Source organism: Lepus europaeus, chromosome 1 (assembly GCF_033115175.1).
Source record: "Lepus europaeus isolate LE1 chromosome 1, mLepTim1.pri, whole genome shotgun sequence".
NCBI lineage: Eukaryota > Metazoa > Chordata > Mammalia > Lagomorpha > Leporidae > Lepus > Lepus europaeus.
The window spans coordinates 18,443,114-18,467,115 of NC_084827.1; the positions used below are offsets into that span (position 1 = coordinate 18,443,114).

General features: G+C 49.5%; 1 protein-coding gene across 1 annotated transcript; it reads right to left on the reverse strand.

The window, feature by feature from the left end:
* Positions 1 to 447: 447 nt before the first annotated feature.
* On the reverse strand, positions 448 to 21,419 carry CPA2 (carboxypeptidase A2). The gene is made up of 11 exons (XM_062198224.1): positions 21,355 to 21,419; positions 18,651 to 18,732; positions 17,911 to 18,045; positions 16,987 to 17,082; positions 15,100 to 15,201; positions 13,070 to 13,168; positions 11,614 to 11,724; positions 10,509 to 10,599; positions 8,462 to 8,661; positions 6,374 to 6,458; positions 448 to 635 (listed from the first exon to the last, which is right to left on the reverse strand). Exons 1-11 carry the CDS (start codon positions 21,417 to 21,419, stop codon positions 448 to 450), a joined length of 1,254 nt encoding a protein of 417 aa, XP_062054208.1.
* Positions 21,420 to 24,002: the final 2,583 nt, after the last annotated feature.

A 24,002-nucleotide genomic window follows, 5' to 3' on the forward strand; every position in this document is an offset into this window, starting at 1 on the left:
TCAGGCCTGGGCCCAGTCAAAGCCAGGAGCCAGGGGCTTCCTCCAGGTCTCCCACATGGGTGTGGAGGCCCAAGCACTTGGACCATCTTCCACGGCTTTCCCAGGCCATTAGCAGGGAGCTGGATTGAAGCGAAGCAGCCAAGACCTGATTCTGTGCCCATAAGGGATCCTGGCATGGCAGGCAGGGGTTTCACCCTGTATGCCACAATGCCAGCCCGTGTGAAGTGATCAAAATGATCAAGTTTATATTCTGTATAATTTATCACAATAAAAAATTTTAAAGGAAATTGGGAACATTTTGCTTAGGATGAATCTTTTTGGTTTTGGAAAATGAAGGGGGACGGGGCAGGGGCTTGCTCCCAGATGAGGATTCAAAACAAGAACCAGCACAACCCAGCTCTGCTTCAAACCCACGAGACTTTAATGGTGTTCGCGCGCCCCCAGAGCCTAATAAGGATGGTCCCGGACATGCCCCATGATGGTCTCCAGGCCAAGCCAGGTCTCTTCGGCCGTGGGCAGGATCTGCGAGGCTGGCAGGAGGAAGCCGTAGCGGCCCGTGTCTCTCAGCTCGAAGGCAAAGGAGTATTTGATGCCAGAATCATAGGACCAGTCAATGCTTCCGCCGCTGGCTTGGTCTGAAGGGCACACGGGAGTAAAGTCTGGTTATGTTTTCCCACTGGCCGCTCACGGCCACGTGGCCCCCATGTCAAGTTCTCTATCATCGAACGTAAGGCAGGCCCCTACATGCGTGGACGCAGACAACAGAGTTTAGGAGAAAGTCATGCTCATGAGAAACTCGAAGATAATTTGAAAAGCAAAAGGTGTCTGCACGTGGCCACTACACTTCGTCTTCTTGGGTGGTCTCTGCCCCCCTCCCCCCAGGACCACCTGGAACTCTGCCTGCGCTCCTGACTAACGTCTTCTCCAGCTTCGGGGGATGTGTAGTGGGAGAGGAGGGCTTGCAAATAGAGCGCGGGTTAAGGCCCTGCCCTCAGAGGACCCTCAGCCGAGGGTGGAGCAGACTCTGCTCTGATACAAGTCACAAGCCTGACACCTCTGCGGGTGACTTAGGCCAGCACAGTAATGCGCACCTGAGACTCGTGTGGCTGCTGACCTGACAGTGAGGAGGGACGATGGCAGGTGTGACTCAGAAGTCTGCCCTGAGGCCCCGCCCAGGGAGGGCAGGTGGAGGTCACACGGAGGACCTGGCTGGGGCAAAGATGGAGGGAGCCACCTGGTTCTTAAGAACAGGGCTGGGCGGGCAAGGAGACTGGGCCAGAGGAGAGTAGGCCTCGAGGTCAATATTGTGAGCTATGGGCCAGCGCCGCGGCTCACTAGGCTAATCCTCCACCTGCGGCGCTGGCACACCGGGTTCTAGTCCCAGTTGGGGCACCAGATTCTGTCCCAGTTGGGAGGCCAGATTCTGTCCCAGCTGCTCCTCTTCCAGTCCAGCTCTCTGCTGTGGCCCGGGAGTACAGTGGAGGATGGCCCAAGTGCTTGGGCCCTGTACCTGCATGGGAGACCAGGAGGAAGCACCTGGCTCCTGGCTTCAGATCGGTGCAGCGCGCCTGTCGTAGGGGCCATTTGGGGGGGTGAGCCAATGGATGGAAGACCTTTCTCTCTGTCTCTCTCACTGTCTAAAAAAATAGACTAAAAAAATATTGTGAGTTATGGGATGAGAACCCCTAAACAGAAATGCCTGAGACCAGAAGTGTTTTGAATTACGAACTTTTCCAGATGTTGGAGCCCTTTCATTTACTTAGTAAGATGTCCAGCGATGGGACCCAAGTCCAAACACAAGATTCACTTATGGTTCAGATAACTTGCACCCAGAGACTGAAGGTAATTTTATGTAACACTTCCCAGGCACCTGTATGCGACATGACCAGGCATGGGGTTTTCCACTCATGGAGTCACCCTGGCACACACGGTTTCAGGGTTTGGAGCATTTTGGATTCTGGGGTTAGGGGTCCTCAATCTATAATGCTGAGGAACCCCAAGACCTTGCCTTCACTCATGATGGCTATAGTAGCACCTGGTGAATAACAAAGACGAAATGGCTGCACCCCTGACCTGAATCTTCCCTGGGTACCAGAATTACTAACCTTGGCTAGAGCCAATTCCTCTGCCACAGCCAGTCCCACCATGAGGATCCCCAAAGGACACAACACAGGCTCCTCCAGATTAAATCCTGACCCTGCATGGGTCAGCTGGGTGACCCATGGCGAGTCATTTATTGCTCTGAGTTGTAGACGCATCATATGGCAAACAGGCACGATCAACTGCTAACACGTAGTGGGGCTAAGGGAGCGTCTTCAACAAATTCAAAGAAAATGTGAACTATGAAAAAGCTATTCATGGGTTTCAGACATTTTTGCACCAAAATAAGCTTATCTTTTATTTACATTTCCCATTAAGTTTTTGAAGTCTCCTCGTGGTATTCCCATTTTACAAATGAGGAAGTTGGGGGGCTGGTGCTGTGGCGTAACAGATAAAGCCCCAGCCTGCAGTGCCAGCATCCCATATGGGCACCAGTTTGAGTCCCGGCTGCTCCACTTCCCATCTAGCTCTCTGCTATGGCCTGGGAAAGCAGTAGAAGATGGCCCAAGTCCTTGGGCCCCTGCACCCACATGGGAGACCCAGAAGAAGCTCCTGGCTCCTGGCTTCGGATCAGCACAGCTCCAGCCATTGCAGCCTTCTGGGGAATGAACCAGCGGATGGAAGACCTCTCTCTTTCTCTTTCTCTCTCTGCCTCTCTTTCTCTGTGTAACTCTGACTTTCAAGCAAATAAATAAATATTTAAAAAATGAGGCAGTTGGGATTTAGGAGATTAAGTAAAGGAGCTGGGATAACATGATGTTCAGTAGGCTTCAATAAGCATCAGTTATGACTATAAATATCATTATCAATAAATGACTAGGATCCTATCCAAAAAGCTGGACCACATTACAGATCAGCGCTACCAAGAGCAGAGCAGTTCACCAGGAAACTAACAATGTTTCTAAGTGCATGAGCGTTAGCAAACGCTTTTAGTCCACACACTATCTTTCAAAATTCTTGACAAGCCTTTTCACAGATGAAGAAATCAAGGGAGGAGAAGCGAGCTGCCCAAGGTGACTCAGTTCCAACGTGGTAGAGCTATTAGTCAAAGTCAAGCCTCCAGGTCTGGGTTTTTTCCATTACACTTCCCTGAGGATGAACTCAAGGAACAACTTCTCTTGGGCCAGGCTCTCTGCGTGGGAAGCTGCCCCGGAAATGTCTCACGCCCGACAGATGACCCACCTCCCGGGTGGAGTGGTGCAGGTGCTGCCTGCAGAGCAGCACACCGGCCTGGGGCAAGAGGCACAAGGTGCTTAGGGGCACTGCTTGTCCAAGCCGCGATGAGGCAGGATAACAGGTTCAGTTCTGGACAGAGAGGCAGCCAGAACTTGCTTGGCGATTGATGGGCAGCTTCCAAAAGATCAGCCAGCAAACCCTATATTTGCGTGATATTTGCTTATTGGAAATATCTGCAATATCTCACCAAGGAAAACACTCAATCCCAGCCTTCCACCTCTAGATAAGGCGGGTTCCTTGACAAAAATCAACAATGTGATTGCAAATTAAAGTAAAACATGATGATCCCTGGATACTTTTTCCCATAGTTTTTAAAATGCATCATAAATCGAATCTAAACTAAAACAACAATTATACTCTGGGAATAAGAGAAACCTTTGTGACATGTCGTGTTGTTAGATGAGTAATTTTTGCATTTCTGGGAGGCATTCTGGATCTCGTGAGTGAAATGTTTCTGCTCTGCTCTCCAAGACCCCTGATAAGGAAACCATGACTAAGAGGTACGCACGTCACCACCGCACCCTCCACCCGCCACTCCCACCACCCCTCCTGCGGCTCCAGCTATGTCCGGGCCCACAGCGTGTCCAAAGACCTAGTGCTCTGATCAAGCCTGATCGCACTTCTCTGCACCTGTGGGTGACCCCGTCTTTCCCCTGCTCGGGAATCCAGCTTCATTGATCATTTCTCTCTCCTGCTTCTCCCACCTCTCCTTCTCTGTTGGTTCTTCTCCCACAGTCAACAAATACATCTCTTATCTCGAAAGAAAGAAAGGAGAGAAAGAACAGCAAAGCCTTCCGTTTCTTTCTTTCCCATTTGACTTCTCATCCGCTTTCCTGAATCTGCTCTGTTACAGTCACCAACAACCGAGTGATGAAAATCCAATGGAACACATTCAATCCTTGCCTTAGTTGACCTTCTCATGGCCTTCATCATTATTAACCACGGCCTCCTTTTTAACAATTGCAACTTCTCTGGTTACTGAAATCCAAGGTTCTCAGCTTCACTGTCTGCTCTTAACCCCTTCTGCTGTCTAAAACCTGGCTCCCCACTTCTGCCCCACTCCCAATATCTCCTTGCTCTTCCATTCTAACCACACTCACTCGGTCCGTTCTTCCTACATTTGTCTCTGCAGAATCTCAAGCCATGCAGCTCAAAGGCCACAGGACATGTCCACTTTCACCTAATATGGGTTTCAACCTCAGTAGGTCCACGATCGAATTCGTGATCTTTCCAACTCCACCCCTCTTCCACTGTCCTGGATCTCTCTCCAGTAGTGGCTCATCGTCATGACCTTTAGTGACAGAATGTCCACATCCAGTTTGGCATTACCTCTTCAGCCTCAACCATCCTCACTGGCCATGCTCTAGCTTAGCCCATCTTCTTCCGTTCAGTTTCTCCTACTCTTCCTAGGAGACGTGCCTACTTCCGGTCCAGCTTCCCTCCATCCTCCAGTGCAGGTAACATGTGTATCTCCACACTGTGCCTCAACTCACTCACTACCCTGCTGAAACTGGCAGTGGCTTCCAGAATCCTTTGGGTCAAATCTAAACTCTTTCCCGTGGCACACAAAAGCCTGAGCTCCCAACTCTCCCCTCTTACCTCTTTCCTTCCAGCAATTCCAAACCGACAGGCAGTTCCAGAGCTCATCCGCAATTTCCTATGCTGGGCCTTTGCACGTGCTGTTGAGTAGCCAGAATGCCTCATCCCTTTCCCCCAGCTACAAGGTGATCAACCTTTAAACCTCAGCCTTCTTCCTATTTGAACTTTTCCTGACCCAGCCACGTCAAATCCCCTTAACAGTCTAATACTTTTGTATCACGTATAGCCTACCATTGCACAGATCATATAAAATTCTCTCTGTGCACCTCAACGAAAAAGTGGGTTCCTTGTGGGATCATTCTGTATCTCTCTTAGTATTTGGCATTATAGTGTGTTGAGCAGAACAAGTGCCTGTTGGAGACATTGGTTTCTGAAGGATCCTTGAACTTGACAGCACTAGGGAACTCCTGTTCATTCAACTGTGTGGGCCTCAGTTTCTGGCTTTGTCCACCAGAAAGGGACTGTGCCTTTGCGGGATTCAGAATCCGCACAAGTGTGCACTGGGATTTCCCACAACACTACAGCACTTCCTGTTTTTATTCCCACCCACCGGGGAGGAGAGCCTCTTACAGCAGCCTCCCCGCACTCAGGACCCCTGACTTGCCCTCTCCTTGTTTCCCCACACACGGCACAGACAAATGGCTTTCACAGTGCACCCACAGAGCCATCCAGTCCTCCTGAAGAGGCACACCCTTTGTGTCTCCCAGCACAGTCCGCTGGATTATTCAGGACAGAAGATCTTCTTGGCCAGGAAAGAGAAAATTAGTAAGAGAGCATGGCTTAGAAGCAGGTCTTGATAAAGGACTCATTTTTTAAGCAAAGAAGTTCCACATGGTGAGAGTTAGTTGTAAGGGTCTAGACAAGCCTAAGAAAGCCCCACAACTCATATACTGAAGAAGTTCTTCGTTCTAGATATCCATAGTAAGTATCTCATGGAGGAGTCTAGAGTTACTGAGGGAAACTCGGTAAGCTTGGATTCCAGGCATGAAGGCCTATCCCTTTCAGACCAAGGCATTTAAAAAGCTTTGATGTGGAGGCTGGCTCTGTGATATAGCCACCTGCAGTGCCAGCATCCCATATGGGCACGAGTTCAAGTCCTGGCTACTCCACTTCTGATCCAGCTCCCTGCTGACGTACCTAGGAAAGCTGAGGAAGATGGCCCAAGTCCTTGGGCCCCCAAACGCACGTGGGAGACCTAGGAGAAGCTCCTGGCCCCTGGCTTCAGACCAGCCCAACTGTGGCTGTTGCAGTCATTTGAGGAGTGAACCTGCAGATGGAAGACCTTTCTCTCTGTCTCTCCCTCTCTCTCTGTACTCTGCATTTCAAATAAATAAATCTTAAAAAAAAAAAAAAAAAAAAAAAGCTTTCACTGGACTCCCAGGGTGCCTGCCATCTTAGTGGATCCTTTGTAAAAACGTCCTGCACATCAGGTACTTACAAATGGCTGAGCAGATGGGTCCTACTTCATACTTGGTGCCGTGCAGGCTCGCAAGCGACTGGGCAGCCTTTTGGGCTACGTCATTCTAGAGTGGGGAAACCAAAGAAAGGTGAAGGGTTAACACTTGTCTCCCAGGAGATCGGCTGCCCAGTAACAGAACGTGGACTGAAAAGTCCTGGCTAACTGGACTCCAGGTGGAAGCGATGCCCTTTTTGTTTCAAGGATTTCACTGAGAAATGAGCACATTTGCAAACACAGCATGGAGCCCCCATTGTCTACTTGATCACCCAGGTGTGTACAATACTCTAGGGTCCTGCCACCGGCACAGTTCTGCCACCGGCTCTCCCTGCTCAGGAGTGCGGATAGAAAGAAGCTGGGTATAATGGGACCATCTAAGAGAATGTGTGCTGACTCCAGGAGGCGTCTAGGAAGTTGATATTTTTTGTTGTTGTTGTTATATCCCTACATTGGCCCATTTCCCTGTAATTGTCTTTTTCCAAGAAGTGGAGCTCAGCAAAATAGTTTCTGTTACTTGAGGGTTCCAATGTTGACTGATTGAGGCTTTACCGTCCTTGCTAGGGGATAAATGGAAGGTCGTGAACTTGGGTCCAGGGAAACAAATGTACAATCACCAGATGGGGGAAACCTGGCTCTGCAGAAGCCTGGGAGAGCCTGGGGGTTTCAGTTGTCAGTGAGCCCAATGTGAGTCAACGGCGCTGCTGTGCTACTGCCAAAGAACTAATGTGACCCTCAAGAGCCATCACAAATGCCTGGCGTGGACAAGGGCAGCAGTGGTCACGCTCGGCCCTGCGCGGGAGAGCCCACCAGCTTCACACTCCCCTCTGTGAGCCACCCTAGAAAAACACAGACAAAGCAAAGCATGTGCAGAAAGCAAGGGCCAGGATGGCAAGCGAGCCGGGGTCCACACTGTGCATACTTAAAGGAACTGGGGTGATTTGGGGGGAACAGAGAAAGACCCAGGAGAAGGCAGGTTACTGCCTTCAAGTAACTATTAGCTTCACCTCTCATGGGAAAATAAACTTGCTCAGTAGAACCAGATGATAAACCCGGGCTGGCTGGGAAAACCTTAAGCAGGACTCCTTACTGGCTGGCTAGGAGAAGCCCTAACACGGAAACCTGCCCGCAAGGAATGGGCTCCCTAGGAGGCAAGGATGCAGCCAGGCGTGGGCTGGAGGCTATCCAGCAAAGATCTGAGCACCAGGTTTGCATGATGTGAGGTCAGCTAGGTCTGCTGCAAGAACACTTCTGGTACCTTCCGGCCCTGACACGGTAACACTCACAATCAGAACTCCAAAAGCTGTCCTACGGGACCAAAATTCAACTGATGAGGCAAAAGAGACATCTAGGTGGAATCAGCACCACCACTTCTGCCTGGGGCTGCTGCTCATCATCTATTTGAAGGTAAACTGATCAAAAGGCCCTAATTAAGGGCTCATTCCTAATTGATGGGATTCAAGAGCCAGGCCTTCAAGCCAAATTAGATATGTCTGCACATTCTCTTCAGCTGTGGACAGCTCCTCGCTTGTGTCAACAGCTGACCCAAGGCTGTCACCAGCAGGAAAAGGATGGAAGGTTCCCAGTTAGAGAGGAGAGGGCTTCGCCCTCAAGTCATAGACCAGCGCATCGTGGGGAGAGGTCACACAGCCAAAGGCCCCGGGTACTCCTGTGCTAATTGCTGGAAGCCACTGCTCAGCAGAGAGCACCTGACGCCTGATCTAAGAGCCTCAGTACAAATCCAAGTGTTTTTTTTTTCCCCCTAAGCAATAGAAAGTACATTCTGAGAAACCATGGCCAAATCAGGGTTCTGCTCATTTAGATTCGCATAACAAGAATTTCAGCAATTCTGTTTCCCAAGGAAAGTTTGTCACCGGCCTTGCAAACCGTTGGCCGCCACATGATCTCGGCAGCGTGGACCGGGGCTTCACTACCGTGTCACTCGTTTGTGTGACTTGTACTGGTCCACCTCTCCTGCCCCCTCCCCAGGGCCCACCTACTGACTGAAACTTACTCGTCCACACAGCCAGCGGATGTTCGTGGCTGAGCTGAAGTTAAATTTCGGGGACTCACCAGCTCATCAAAGTGCTCGGGTTTGGTACACTTGTACCCGTAGGGGAACATCAACAGCTGGGAGTAGCTGTGAAGGGTGATGAAGGCCTTGACTTTCCCATGATTCTGGATGAAGTCCACTATGGATTTCACTTCGACTTCGGAGTTGGCCCTGGATCCGCGGTACGAATCAGAGCAAGGGCTGGCACTGGCTCCAGGGCCTAATGGGGTGCAGAAGAGCCCAGTGAGGACCAGGAGCTTTCAAGGAGACACTCCAGGGAGGAGGTTATGCACACCACTGAGCTCCCCCTCTGGAAATCAGACCGAGACGATCATGGTGCTAGATCCTGTGTCTTCCTAAGGGCGTAGTCAGGAAGCCTAACTGAAGTGAACCTAGACAAATCTCTAGACAGATTGTCCCAGGTATGTGGGACTGTGGCTAAGCTGCTGCCTGGGATGCCAGCACCGTAAATCAGAGTGCCTAGTTCAAGTCCCAGCTGCTCCTCTTCGTTCCAGCTTCCTCCTGAAGCACACCCTGGGCTGCAGCAGGTGGCGGCTCGCGTACTTGGGTCTCTGCCACCCACGTGGAAGACCTGCACCGAGTTCTGGGCTCCAGGCTCCAATCTACACACTTGATCTTAGCCAAAAGGCTGAGAAGCAATCCAGGCTTCAATCTATCCCAACCCTGGCTGTTTTGGGAATTTGGGGAGTGAACCAGCAAATGGAAAACCTCTCCATCTATTTCTCTGCCTTTCCAATAAAATGAAAATTAATAAACAATTATAGTACCTCCATATGACAGAAGGGCTATCAAATTAGATCATCTCCTCTCTCTGGGAGTTGTTGGAAGAAAAGCTAGGTTTAATTTTATAGATGGAATTCCTGCACTGGGTGGGAGTTTATTAAGTTCATTTTCTGGGATCTCTTCCAATTCATAGAGTCCAAGAGTAGAAGATCGTGTGCATCTGTATTTCCAAGTCACAAAGCCACAAATGCAAGGAGCCTCCGCCACCCTTCTGCATGAGGGGCACATGTGACAAGGGCCCCTGTAGCTGCTCCAAGACCCTGCAGTGGAGCCGCCATAGGCCTGGTGGGGCTCTGGGGCTGCGGAACCCCTGAGAGCAGGGTGAGGGCCGGGAGTCCCCAGATCTCAGTGACAGCAAGTGTAAATACAACCTCTGTTGCCTTCTGTTAAAATTATTTAATAGGGTAACATTTCAGGACAAAAAGCGTCATTAAATTGCTAGGCTTTGTTCAGTATTTTGAGTCTGGAGCTTTGATTTTTTCCCCCCTTATCCTTAAAAAAAAAAAATTGTAACAGTAATGAAGGAAGCTGCCACTCATCCACATCGTGTCACAATTCCCCAGTGTGTCCTGACTCGGTTCCCTAACTCTCAGTAATTCATTTGCTTTACTACACTGTGGATGCTGCACCAGGCGTCAGGAATAGGACAAAGACGCAGCTCCTGACCTCACTGGCACAGTGGCCCAGTAAGGAAAACCCAGATGAATTTCCACTCTGCAATCACTATAACATATCGGGTTTTAACTGGTCCTGAGAACAACTGGGCCCTCCCACCTCGCCTGCCACCAAACTCCCACACTTAGGAGCACCCAGACAACAAAGCCAGAGAAGCAAGCTAATAGTTTATCTTCTGGAACTATTTTGAAAATCAATTCTTAATCCTATGTGTACTTCGTTTCAGCTTTCTTTCTCGAAGCGTCCACGGATGATGTAATTCTTCTCCTCCGAATAGGTCCTAACCCCCTCTAGTGGCTGGTTAAGATCTTCCTGAGGCTCCCGCCATTGCACAGTCTTGCCGGGGAACCGGGGCTGCAGCTTGTGGGAAAACCAAGACATGAGACCAAACCTATTAAACGCTGCTCAGAGCTCTGTGACAGCACTGCACTCCTGTGAAGAGAATTTAGTTAAGTGTTTTTCAAATAGCTTTTTAAATGCCTGGGATCCTGAATGGGCTCAGCGGGCTGACGCACTACGGCGCCTTGCAGACCGGCTATCTGGCCAGACAAAGGTCTGACTGTCCCCGGGGATCAGGCCCCTGCTCACCTCCGAATCCTGCGTCCCAGTTCCGGTTAGGATCCACTCCGACACAAAGGCTTCCAGACACCTTGGACCGCGTCTTGCGCCACATGCGATTCTTTAACATCCATCCCAAAAGGAATATGGGGGTGGAGGGTGGGGAGAGAACGCTGGTCATTTGGCCTGATGGGAGGGGCCCTTTGGAATTCTGTCCATTCCCTTGTCCCAAGGTCCCTGTGGAATTGCACCCACTTCCCTTGTTCGCAGAGGGCTCACCCCGTCCCACCTGCAGGGTTCTGCCTGGGCTTATCTGGCCCTCTCACCTGGGCAAGAAGTAGGGGTTTCCCCCATCGCCTCAAATATGTGCCTGCCCCACCAGGTTCCGGTGGGGGGGGGGTGTTCCTCAAGAGGTCATTGGGGGGAACTATGGGGCTGAGTTGGTAAATTTACTTCAGAACCCGCAAGGTTCTGATGACCCTCTGGGAAAGGGATATAGTGGGTGGTGTTCCCTGCTCTTGACTGTGGAATCTGATCCGGGCGGCAGCTCTGTTTCTTTGAAAGCACGGCCGTGGTCAGCTCTCTCCAAACACAAAGCTGGAAGCTCTGATTCATTTCCAATATACGCGGGGTCACGGTGGCCACAATGGCACTTTGTAATGAGATTTTAAAGGGGGGGGGGGGACCCACTGCACAGCTCCTTTTTAGTGCCGTTACAGAGGACTTCTACCACAAACAGGAAGTTAGATGCTAGCTGCGTTGTCCTGCCTACCCAGGTCCTACTGCCATCTAACTGTCGGCAGGTAAACATCCCTTCCGCTCTCCTACCCATCCCAACACAAGGAACATGGAGATAATTGGGACAAATCTCCCAGGCGACTCACAGCCGACACTGGGCTCTACAAGCCCAGGAACAGCTGAAGTGGGCTCCAGCTGAGGCAGCGTGGCCCGACACCGCGGGCCGCGCTAAGAAGTGATTAGAAACACTCCTCCATGCCTCAGCTCGGGGCCACCACTGTGAGGTGAGGCATTCTGTTTGGAGTAAATCCAGGGCAGGAAGACTACTTCTATTTGGTTTTTCAAGTTCCTACACATCTTAGGTCCCTGGGCCAGAAGAGGAAAAGTCCAGGCTTACGTGGGTTTGCGAGAACACATATCCATCGGGGTTGGTTACCGGCAACAGGAAGACATCGACGGCGTCCAGAATGGAAGTGATGGATGGATCCCTTCCATAGTCGGAGGCAATCTGAACAGCGACAACACATACATCACCCTCACCCTCCCCGTTCGCCAGGGGACACAGGGCAATGCGATTTTTCCAAATGCGAGCTAGGAACCACTACTGATCAACGAGAACTTTCCTGATACAGCAGCCCAGTCTCCTGTAACGTTAATGAGTGTAACAGGCCTGGGCCTAGACTCTTATCTTCGGCCAGCATAATTTACTTGTATGAAGCAAAAATCAGAGCTCTCACATCCATTCTTCTCCCGAAGCAGCAGCCGTCTGCCTACGAACTCTACTGAGGCATTTCGCAGGGATGGGCAATGGTCACTCATATAGATCAATGAGCCGAAGAGAAATTTTTTATTTATATTGTGGAATATTCTTTAATATTCCTTAATTCCCCCACATAGAGGCTTTCCAGAGCTCTTGACCAATATCAGATTTACTGAAATACATGTAGACTTTGCTAAAGATACAGACAACTCCTTAAATTCCATTCAGGGAATTAGATTTTTTTTTTACTCGCCATCAATTGCGGTAGAGTTGGAGTTTCTGCCGGATTAAAATTTATTCATTTCCTGTGCTCAGCCATCCTAAGGCATTATTATTCAACTGTTAAATATCCATTTCATAATACCCTAAAGGTAACCGCATTTTAATTGAAGGCAAAAATGTGTCACTCGGTATGCACGTGGTTGTACATGCTTGAATAATCTGATGTGGATTGATTTCCTTTGCTCATGAATTAACATTCTGATTTATAGCATGTCATTTCGGAATTACTTAAGAAATACCAGACTAGGTCCCACCCAGCCCCATGTCCTGACTCCAATGCCAAGGAACATGTGGAAGGGAGCGATTGCTACATTCTGACTTCGAAATCAGATTTGGGAAATTTTCAGAGCAACCCAAACACCCTTAACTAATTTCACTTTGGATCTGTAGGTCCAAGTAAGCTGCTTTCGCACCTGTTTCTATTTCCCCTCCGAGCTCCTTTTGCCATTTTATAGGTTCCTGGTACATGAAGCTTCAGCCCTCTGAGTCAGGCTGCAAAGCGATCTCTCTGGAATCTAATGCTGAAATCCCTGACCACCACCACCCCCCCCCCCCCGGGGCCCTTCTCCGCCACCTTTTCAATCTTGATCTTGTCTAGCTCCCTGTGTCTTTCAATAGAGCTCACAGTGGCTGGGCCAGGGTCAGTGTGCCAGGGCACCGGATAGGGCAATACCAAAAGGGGTTGGATGGGTTTATTTCCTGCCCGTATGGCAAGAGGAGGCTTGGCTGTCAGGACCACAGGGACTATTGCACACTTAGTGGGCCTGACCCCAGAAAGACAGAATAAGTTAGAAATGTGGGGCAAGATAACCTTATTTGCTGTCCAGAGTGCGGTAGCTTGGGTAACCCACTCTCGCGCATGGATCCCCGCGTCCAGCCAGATGGCTGGCTTGTCACCTCCAGTGCTGAACTGAAAAACAAGTGCAAGAATGTGACCAATCTCCTGCCCCCAGCCTCTCCACCCTGTCTCCTCCTCTGCCCTCCCCCCACCTTCTGTTCTAGTCGCGATAGAGAAGGGAGAAGGAAGAGACGCGGGCAGCTGACAGTCAGTGTCTTCTCCCCAAACTTGAGTATCTTCTGTCCCCCTTTTAAAGTGAGTTTAAATACAGGCTAACAAGAGGGCACGGACTTTTTATCCTTTGATGTCTGTTAAAAAAAAAAAGAAAAATTCTTGCAGAGAGTGTAATGATATGAAAATACATTCTCAGGCTGGAAAGTGGAACAAGCCAGGTTACAGAACAGGATATCCTTATTTTTAAAAATATGACTTCACGTAAATGCTCACATATGTATACATCCATACAAACGGAGGGAGAGGGAGACGGAAAGAGAAAAGGAAAAAGAAAAAGAGAGAAAGAAGTAGAAAAATAGACAACAAAATAGTCCCAGCTATTATCCTGTAGAAGAATTAAAATGATGGAGTTTTTTTTTTTTTCCTTTTCTCAGTTTTTTTGGTTTTCTTCTCTCTGTTCCAAATTCGTGTAATGATCTTGTGAATTTTTGTTAGAAAAATGCCTGTGATAACCTTTGGAGTCCTTCATCAAAAACAGGACATCAGGCTCTGGAGGAGCTTTCTAGAGCTGAAATTTTATGATCTAAGTGACTTGGTTTTATCTGGAACAGTGGCTGGACCAATTGGATCAGTAAATGGGGAGGAAAAGATTATTTTTGCACCATCAACTTCTCTCGGCGCAGCATTCTAAACACAGCAGATAAGGTAAATGAGAAATGCAAATCCTTGCTAAAAAATTGCATTTCACGGGTTTGGAGAGTTTTGGTTCAAAGTGTTCTATGCCTCTTCCTCCAAAACCACGCGACATCCCCAACCACCGGAACACCTGGAAGAGGGGAGGCCCAGGAAAATCCACAGCGGAGGAGAACCCTGGCGGCCGCGTGGCTGGAAGAAGCGGAGAAGAGGAGTAAACGTGAACAACCGTACCGCAGCTCCATAAAGCAGGCAAAACACTCCTGCCAGGCCCGCTGGAGGAAAAACACTGGCGAAGTCCATCTGCCCCAGTGACTCAGTTGGTTCCCAGCCACACGCTTCCAAATTTAGCCCAGTTGTGACATTCCCTCTTGCTCCCTTTTTTTTTTTTTTTTTTTTTTTTAACAAGCTCTTTCTAGGAAATCTGGGGAAATAATTTTCACTCTTTTTCAGGGCAAAGTGCAAAAAATGTGAAGTGGTCAGCACTTAGCGGCGGTTAGAGGTTACCAGTTGGAGTAAAACTCTAACCTCCTTCCAGGCGATCACCTAAGACCCGCCTGCCTGCGGTGCAAGGCATCTGTTTGCCCTCGTGGTGTAGCTGGCCGTCATCCCGCACGCTGAACCTTTTATTTTAATGCAGCTTGGGCAATTTCTCGGTGTTGTCATTTTGTGTGTGGGTTTTTTTTTTTTTTTTTTTTTTTTTACTGTTAGAAAAGAAAGGCAAAGATACAGAAAAAGAGAGAGAGAGAGGGAGGGAGGGAGGGAGGGAGGCAAAGGACGCCCACCTTAATTAATACACAATATACCCCGCCCCTCCTGGCTCCGCCGGGCCGCCCCCACCCCCGCCCCCGCCCCCGCCCTGGCTCCCGCGGGTGAGCCCCCCTCGTCCCGGTCCCTGGGAGCGCAACCATCAGTACGTGCGCATTAATTCCCGGCTGCAGCCTGCGTCAGCCTGCGCAAGAGAAAAAGAGAAAGAGGGTTGCAGGTTGGGGTGGGGGGAGGGGTGCTCAAAACCAGCAAGGACCGGTTAGGAAGGAAGGAAAAAAAAAAAAAAAAAGGCCAGCTAGCCGGCTGAGCTGGGAGGAGCTGGGTTCTAGAAGCATCCAGAGGGAGAGCCGCTCCGCAGCGGCCGTTACCTTGAGTGCGGTCAAGGTCCGGTTTTCAAAGGAAGCCCCAACGCGCACTTTGCTCACTAGCCCAGGGTGCTCGGCCACGATGTTGTCCATTTCTTGGGAAATCTGCAATGTTTCAAAAAAAAAAAAAAAGTATTTGCAATTGAATGAGCTAATCCTAACATTAACGACTTCTCCCTCTCCCCATCCCTGACCCCGGGGACCCCATGGCAAGAGCCGGGTGGGCTGACTTGGGGCCCCCGCTGCCGGAGGCTGGGCCAGGCGGCGCCTGCAGGGCTGGCAGGGAGAGGCCATCTTGCCGCAGCAGAGCCGGCTCTTGGCAGTTCGGTGCAAAGCGAAGGCCAGATGTGGTCTGCCTGGGGTTTTCCTCGGCCCCTCTCCGGGCAGCGCTGCCCTGACCTTAAAGCTGCTCGCCCTTCCCCGCAGGGGGACGCAAATGGCAGTGGCACCCACAAAGGCAGCTGCTGTAGAATGTAGCCGGGCTAGCTCGGGCCTGGGACACGAGTCTGCCCGGCGACCCCAAAGCCATGGGTGGCCTCGCTCCTGTCCGGGGAGACGCTGCCCGCCTGCGCCCACGCTGGGAGCGAGGTGCACGCGATTGGCAGGTGCCAGCAGCCCAGGCTGCTCCCTTCCACTCCTTGCCTTCATCCACGCAGTCCCGGGTTGAAACCTTTGGGGCCGTATGTGTTTCAAATTCAGACTTTGTTTTTGAAGAGGGAGTTCTATATGAGTAATTGGAAGTATACTGTGTGGCACACACACATGACCTTGCTGCATACTCGGGCACCTGAGTATTTCCGGTGGTGAAACAAGTTAGCCAGTCAGTCACATCAGATTTTGCCCCCCAAATGAGTTTAGATCACACCGTGCTGCCCCACAAATAATTTTTTCAGAATGCTTGCAAATGTTTAATTTACTGGTTTGGAAACTTGTGCCTTCTTTACAGCTCCTACCCCACCCCCGCCCTCTCACTTCTTAACCCCCCATGACCATTCCCTCACCCACCTGATTCCCAAGTGCAGGTGGACCCCAGTGGGCCCCAAGAAGTGCTCTGTGTCACAAACAGTTCAATGCAGCACCACCCAGGAACCCAGGTAGCACCAGGTGACCCACATAGAGGTAGGGGGCATGGTTCATGGCACTCAAGTAAGACTTTGCTACCATGATGCTTGGGCTGGCTGGGAGACCCCAACCTTGGCTGGAAGTCAGAGGTGTCACGGTGGCCCCTGATTCCATCCTCAGTGGCAGTGCTAAGGTACAGCTCTCCATTGGCTTTGTGAGCAGCAGCTGCCTATGAACTCACGTCAGACTATCCACAACCCTGGGTGGCTGCTGGGATGGGCAGGCAGACTTTAGGTCCTGCCTTAAGGCAGTGACCGTGACACTGGCTGTGAAATCCTAGGAAAACTTGGAGAGGTTCGGAAGTAATTGGAGACTACTTTTTTTTTTTTTTTTTTTTTTTGACAGGCAGAGTGGATAGTGAGAGAGAGACAGAGAGAAAGGTCTTCCTTTTTGCCATTGGTTCACCCTCCAATGGCCGCTGCGGCCGGCGCATCTTGCTGATCCGAAGCCAGGAGCCAGGTGCTTCTCCTGGTCTCCCATGTGGGTGCAGGGCCCAAGCACTTGGGCCATCCTCCACTGCCTTCCCGGGCCATAGCAGAGAGCTGGCCTGGAAGAGGGGCAATCGGGATAGAATCCGGCGCCCCAACCGGGACTAGAACCCGGTGTGCCGGCACCACAAGGCGGAGGATTAGCCTGTTAAGCCACGGCGCCGGCCTGAGACTACTTTCTAAGTCATCAAATCACTTCCCACGTAGTCCTTATCAGCAGAGGAGAGAGTGGCCCATTTCTCCGGTGTTCATGTTGAAACACCCATTTTGAAACACCTACCTCTTCCAAGGTATGGTAGGCCCCAAAGTTGAAGTTCCCGTTGCGTTCTCTTCTCCGATTCTGTAGCATTTCTTCATCCTCTTTGTCCAACAGCACCTAAGATAAACCAATTCTAGGGATAGTCAGTGCATAGCAATGCATTTCAGTCCAGTTTTGAAAGAAGTGACTCCTAGGTCCCCGTACCAAGCCTTCCCCTTCCTGTCCTGTTGGCCTTAGGGTCATATCTTGTCTTTATTCCGGTAGCCCTCTGAAAGGGAACGTGGCACTAACTGGACTTCCAGCTAGTCAGATGCGGCAGACACAGACGCGCAGTCCCTTGGTGGATGGCACACTCCTATGGCTCTCCCTACCTTTCTGGGAACTCCTGGCCCAAGTTGACTTCTGATTAAAAACTAAACAGCAGCCGACAAGACACCCATGTTCCAGACAGAAGTCCCTGGGTTCAATCCACACTCCACCTCCTCACTCCGTCTTCATGCTAACGCAGACCCTGGGAGGCAGCAGGTAGTGGCTCAAGTAGTTGGGTCTATGCTACCGATGTGGGACAGCTGGATTGATTTCCTGGCTCCCAGCTCCAGCTGTCGCAGGAATCTGGGGAGTGAACCAGCAGGTAGAAGCACTCTCTCTCTCTTTCTGACTCTCAAAGAAAGAAATGAATAGCAGTTTGCTTTTTCCTATTTTGACTAATACCCTCGGTATGCACTCCTATTTCATACTGTAGCTTGTTTTTGTCCTTTCCCTTACATTCTTTGTCACCATATTCCAGTTGTGCCAAATGCAAAGGAGGTAGCATCTCCCTCTGCCCCCCTGCAGCTGTAACCCAGACTGCTGGGAGGCCCTGGTGACACCCGCAGGGCCCCCAGGCTGGACCTCCAGTTCACGGAGAACAGCTAGCTCGGGGAGGCTGATCTGTGCTGTAATTACCTGAACATCTTCAATCATGATGGAATAAGCAATTCCTTGGGACTCCAGGAAAGCTTTGACAGCCTGCACGCTGCCGAAGGGGACACGGACGTGGGCTCTTGCCCCTGGTATGGTCACTGGTTTCCAAAAGTCCAGCTGAAAAGGATAAATGGCCAAGCCAAGGCAATGAGTGGGTTATTCTGGGGACATGGACGGCTCAGCATGGAAAGGTTTCAAGAAATCCTTTTGTATCTGTTTTCCCTACAACAGGGCAAGGGTTTTTCAATACTCAAGTATTAGCAAAGGTTTTGTGTTGTTTTCCCCTACAGCTAGATATTAAAATGGACTGAAGGAAAAGATTTAAAACTAGGGCACTTTTTTAAAAAAGCTGCCTCATTTCATCATAAGATGTGAACACTATGAAATGTTTTAGGAAGGAAACAATGTGCTCGAAGTGCCCAATAGTGTTTCAAGGTAACCTTCACATTTGATCTCTTCATTCTTACAATAAATCTGAGCGACAGGTGAATGGTATATTTATGCCCGTGTTTCTGAATGGGAAAATGAAACACAAGCCAGTAGGGGACTTCAACCTGGCAGGCAGCGGGGACTGGAGCCCAGGTTTTCAGAATCCCATCTCACAAGTTCGTATTCCACGCCATGTCAGAGAGGTCAGCATGCAATGCGGAAGAGACCCCAGCCGTCGTGTCTACCTACAGTTTTCACTCCGGGAGGCAGAGAGCCCCCGCAAGGACGGATACCTGGAGATGCTCTTCAGCCTCCAGCTGCACCAGACTCTTCATTTGTTCTTCATTGCTTGGTGTGATCTCAAGAACCTGGTCTCTAAAACACAGTGACCACAAACATGACTTCAGAACGGAGCTTGAACACTGCGTTCAGTAGCTTCCTGCTCCGGTCAGTGTCCGCTTGGAAGAGATGAATGCAATCGTCCATCATCTCTTTGACAGTCCAAAAACTCGTGAGCATACGCACCCAGATCCCCAGACCTGGGGAGGTCACGCCACGGCTTCCTTTCCTCCAAGACAGGGTTAGGGAAATAACCAGTAAGAGGTAGACCTGCTCCTTGCAGAGAGCTGCCGTTACACTTACTCTCCTTTAGCTAAAGAGTATTTGTCAAACAACACCTGCAATGGCTTTTAAAACTTATGCCCGGTTTTCAGAAATAATACCAAGGGAGAGTGGAATCATCAGTTTAGTGCTCGTAAATCAATTCATACTGAGGTAGATCTTCTATTTGTATTGCTTTGGTTTTTGTCAGCTGACAATGCTCCATATCCAAACCCCCGTTCACGTGGCCCAAACTTGGAGCATGGCTGGGTACAATTAGTACTCAGACAAGTCAGGATGTGCTTCTCTCGCTCGCTCTCTCTCTTGCTCTCTTGCTCTCGCTCGCTCTCTCTCTCTCACACACACACACACATGCACACGGAATACAGGATATTAAGGACACCTGGGAAGGAAAAAGACCTCTCAGAACAAGCAGACATATCCTAGAGAAGAAACCGGGTGCATCCCACAGACTTTTCTTGGCGCCAGTTTCCTCCAGCCCTTTCTCTAAGCCACTGACTTCCCAAGTCCCCGCCACACACATCCATATGTGAGTGGGGGATGAATCTGTGTAATAAGCCATACACAGGAACCAGAGTCAGGTCTTCTGAAACCAAGCCCCATGTGGTTCCAGTGAACATCAGGAGAGAGCATGCGCTCTTCCAGGCGCTCCTGCCTCCACACATCCATCTGCTGTAAATACTCCGCATTTCACTTGAGTCTTACTACTTTTGGTTAATGCATGGGCTCCCTGGGGTCCTCTTTTAAAAAGGGAAAGCCCTGGGAAAAGTAATGCATTAGGCTAATAGTTCCAGGTGTGTGTTCTGAAGATCGGTAAGTAGTCCTTTGAGCTGCTCAGCAAAATGATAAAGAGATAGGAGTTTCATGATAAAAAAAAAAAAAAAAAAAACCCTGGGTCCATGCTGTGACCTAGCGCACCTCTTACAGAAGCACCCTAATCTAGACCAAGTTCCTAGAAAGTCTACAATATTTATGTCCCTTTCCTCCCAAATTTATTTGACTACTCAGTTTTTTTAGACAAAGTTTTTTTTTTTCCAGCTTCTTTAGTTCCTTACAAATATGCTTTAAAAAAAAATGCTGCTGAGGGGTGGCTGTTTAGCCTAGTGGTTAAGACCCTCATTAAAACACCTGCTTCCTATATCTGAGTGCCTGGGTTCGGTTCCTGACTCTGGCTCCTGATTCTAGTAGCTTCCTGCTAATGTGGACTCTGGTGGGCAACAGTGATGGCTCAAGTAGCTGGGCTCTTGCCACGCACATGGGAGACCTGGACCGAGTGTCCAGCTCCCTTGCTTCAGCCCAGCCCCAGCTGTTGCAAGCATTTGGACAGTGAAACCAGTAGATGGGAGATTCTCTATCTATATCAAATAAATAAAATGGAGTTTGTACTTTAAATTATGAAGAAAGAAATGCTGCCTAAGGCCCTTCACAGCTTGTGGGACCACAGGACTTCACAAGGATGTGCCCTACAAAGCCAGGAAGAGAAGTGCCAGTCTGCTAACAACCCTGGCCTTCCCACTGCCAAGGTCCCACTGCGCAGCCACCGGATATGAAGACAGGGAAGGCCCAGAGCCAACCTGGAGGATACAGCCCAGGGGCCTGCAGAGGCAGTGGGACAGTAGCCTGGTGACCCCCAGAGGCCAGGGGCCAGCTTGACTTTCCCTGGTGTCTCTCATCACGGCATTCTGATCAGAGGGAAGAATGCAGAAGCCCGGAGAGAAATAGGGCTGTGTGTGTGTTGTCTCATGAAGATGCGTGATACAGAATGGAGTCAGTCCCGACACGTCCACTGACATGGAGTCGAGGGGCCATGGGGAAGAAAGGACTCAAACACAGAGACCCCTCACAGACCAGCAAGGCAGCCAGCCCTCTCTTCAAGGCTCTTTTCCCTTAGCAATGGCCAACAGAACTGCAGCCTTGCCCTACGTCTAACCTTGCATAATAATTGCAACTGGCCAGCATGGGCCAGCCCCGAAAGTGGCAATGAGTCGTCATTCAGAATAACTTATAGATTTCTCTGACCTAACCAAACCCCTCACTTTTCCTTTGTTCTCAGGACATCCCAGAGTTCCCCTGGCTTGTGCATGTATGTCCTGGATCGCAATCCTGGTCTTTTATTTCCAAATCAAAGTTCCTCCACTGGAGATTCGTCTCTATAGTTGTATTTGACTTTGATGGTTTTCACCTTTTTTCCCCCTTTAAATGTCATGCATCTCTTTTTTGATCACTCGCTCCTACCTTCCCCACTACCCTCCTTCAATCTAAGGGAACACCTCTGAAAATACTGAACACACTCACCCCTTATTAGGTTACAAACAGGGAGAGTCCTGTGCATCAGTTAAGTAAAATTCAAACAAGCACCAGAAACAGTTAACTTACCCCACAAATGTTTCTCGACAGTAGATGTGCCCAAACAGTGCACCCAAAAACAGGATGAACCTCATGGTCAAGGCTTTCCCAGAGTCCAGGATCCAGTCCTTCCAGAACTTTATTTATAGGGTACACAGCGGAGGCTGATCTGTTGGCCCGCTAGAACTCAAGCAAACTCCCAAATGGTCAAATTCCCACCTGCCTGGGAAAGTCTCAAGGCTGCAGAGAGCCACCTGCGTGCTATCACCCGGCTGTCCATTTGCCATTGCTTGAGTGCGATAACAAACTTGGTCGGAAAGAAAACAGCGCTGCCGGAGTACGCCAAGGGCAAAACATATATTCATGATCAGAACACTGGCTTTGCCCAGTGAGGGAAGGCAGAGTAACAGACCTGGAGGTGAAAGTCCTTTCTGGGCCTCTGACGGGGGAAATAAGGCGGGGGGGGGGGGGGGGGGGGGCGCAGAGCACTTATGGCAATTAGTCGGGCACCCTGTCTATCACATTCCATTAGTTCGCTCGTTTGTTTATTTTTCTAATGTTTACCCTGAAACACCACAATCACTGAGGCCACATCTGCTGAAGGTCCCTGTAGATATGGCCCATTCCAATCCTCGCTCTACAGTAAAACTAGACAGAAGCCCTTTGAATATTTAATTTTTCTGTCTCTTAACATGATCTATCTGCATTTGCACCTAATTGATATCCCTGAGTTTTTCCCAAAAATGAAAATGTCTCTCTGGGTGTAACAATAACAGTGCTTGCTATAGAAAATTTGGATGAAAAAGAAGTGTGTTGTGTCATCACCAATCGGAGGATACCTTTCCAAATGTCTTTCTATATTTCACAATATTTTTTCAAAGAAGCCATGACTTTATTTATTATTGTTATTATTTCTTTGGAAGGCAGAGACGTGGAGAGACAGAGATCTTTTGTCCACTCGTTCCCTCCCCAAATGCCTACAACAGCTGGGACTGGTCCAGGCTGAAGCCAGGGGTCCGGAACTCAATTCAAGTCTCCTACATGGATGATGAAGACCCAAGTACTTGAGACATCCCCTGCTGCCTCCTAAGGTGTAGATCAGCAGGAAGCTGGAATCAGGGGCAGGCTGGAACTTGAACCCAGGCACTCCAGTATGGGATGCGGACACACCAAGCAGCATCTGAACCTCTGTGCCAAATGCCTGCCCCAGAGTATTTTTTCACACATATTGCTTTTTAAGCAAAGAGTTTTGTTTTGTTTTTTTTAAAGTAATCTTTCCTAGATCCACCTTAATCAGCCACTGCTGTTTACTACACAAGAAAACACCTGTGGGGCAGGTGTTGCGGTCCCGCTGGTCAAACTGCCATTTGGGAAGCCTGCATCCCATACTGGAGTGCCTGGGATTCGGTCCTGCTTCTCATTCTGATCTAACTTCCTGCTAATGCACCTACAGGCCACAGATGATGGGTCAAGTGCTTGGGTTCCTGACCCTTGTGAGAGACCTGCATGGAATAGAAGTCCAGGCTCCTGGCTTCAGCCTGGTTCAATTCTGGCTATTGTGGGCATTTGGGGAGTGAACCAGGGAATGTGACATCTCTCTCTCTCTCTCTCTCTCTCTCTCTCTGTTACTCTGCCCTTCAAATAAATAAATAAATAAATCTCTTTTACTTAAAAAAGAACCTGTATTTCTAGGAATCATACTTAATAATATTTGGTCACCCATACACATTATATTAAGCCCGACAAGAACCAACCACAAACAGCTACAAAAAAAAAAAAAAATGTTCATCCATCCTCTGTGTGTCCAATCCTTCATCCACACTCACTTTAAATCCCAGGCTTAAAATTCTCAAGTCCCTGGTTAAGAGAAAAAGTATACATATGATGTTTCTGGCTTAAGAAATCATGGGATTATCTTGGTTTATCATTCTCTTGAGATTTAGAGAGAAGACCAAAACCAAAAGGCAGAAGCTAATGACTCATCTTCGCGTCCCCAGCAGCTATCAGATAAACAGTTGTCCAATAAATTGTAATGAATGTGATGGAGAATTCATCAAATCCTCCAGGAAAAGCAAGCATTTAGCTTAGTGGTTAAGACTGGTTAGGGGAGGTTAGTCCTCCACCTGCAGCGCCGGCATCCCATTTGGGCACCAGTTCTAGTCCTGGCTGCTCCTTTTCCAATCCAGCTCTCTGCTGTGGCCCGGGAGTACAGTGGAGGATGGCCCAAGTGCTTGGGTCCCTGCACCCACATGGGAGACCAGGAGGAAGCACCTGGCTCCTGGCTTCAGACTGGCGCAGCTCCGGCCGTTGCACCCATTTGGAGAGTGAACCAACGGACAGAAGACCTTTCTCTCTGTCACTCCCTCTCACTGTCTGTAATTCTACCTCTCAAATAAATAAATAAATAAATAAAGACTGGTTAGGATGCGTGCATCCCACATCGAGTACCTGGGTTTAATTCCAGCCTCTAGTTTCTCATTCTAGATTCCTGGAGGCAGCAGGTGGTGGCCAAGTAATTGGGTCCCTGCACCCTAACTGGGAGACATGGATAAAGTTCCTGACTCCAGCTGCCCAAAAGGCTTTGTAGCAAAGATGGAGTTTGAGCTGTCTTAGGGCCAGTGGGATTTGCCCCAGCGTGAGGAGAGCCTGCATTTCTTGTGGCAGAGGAACATGAGCTA

Coding starts and splice junctions, on each gene's coding strand:
- CPA2 (XM_062198224.1), bottom strand. CDS start 21,419: ATGAGGTTCATCCTGTTTTTGGGTGCACTGTTTGGGCACATCTACTGT. Junction 15,202..16,986: donor CCTACCATACCTTGGAAGAG/GTAGGTGTTTCA, acceptor GAAACATTGCAG/ATTTCCCAAGAAATGGACAA. Junction 11,725..13,069: donor CACTCTGGACAGCAAATAAG/GTTATCTTGCCC, acceptor GTCGCTGTTCAG/ATTGCCTCCGACTATGGAAG.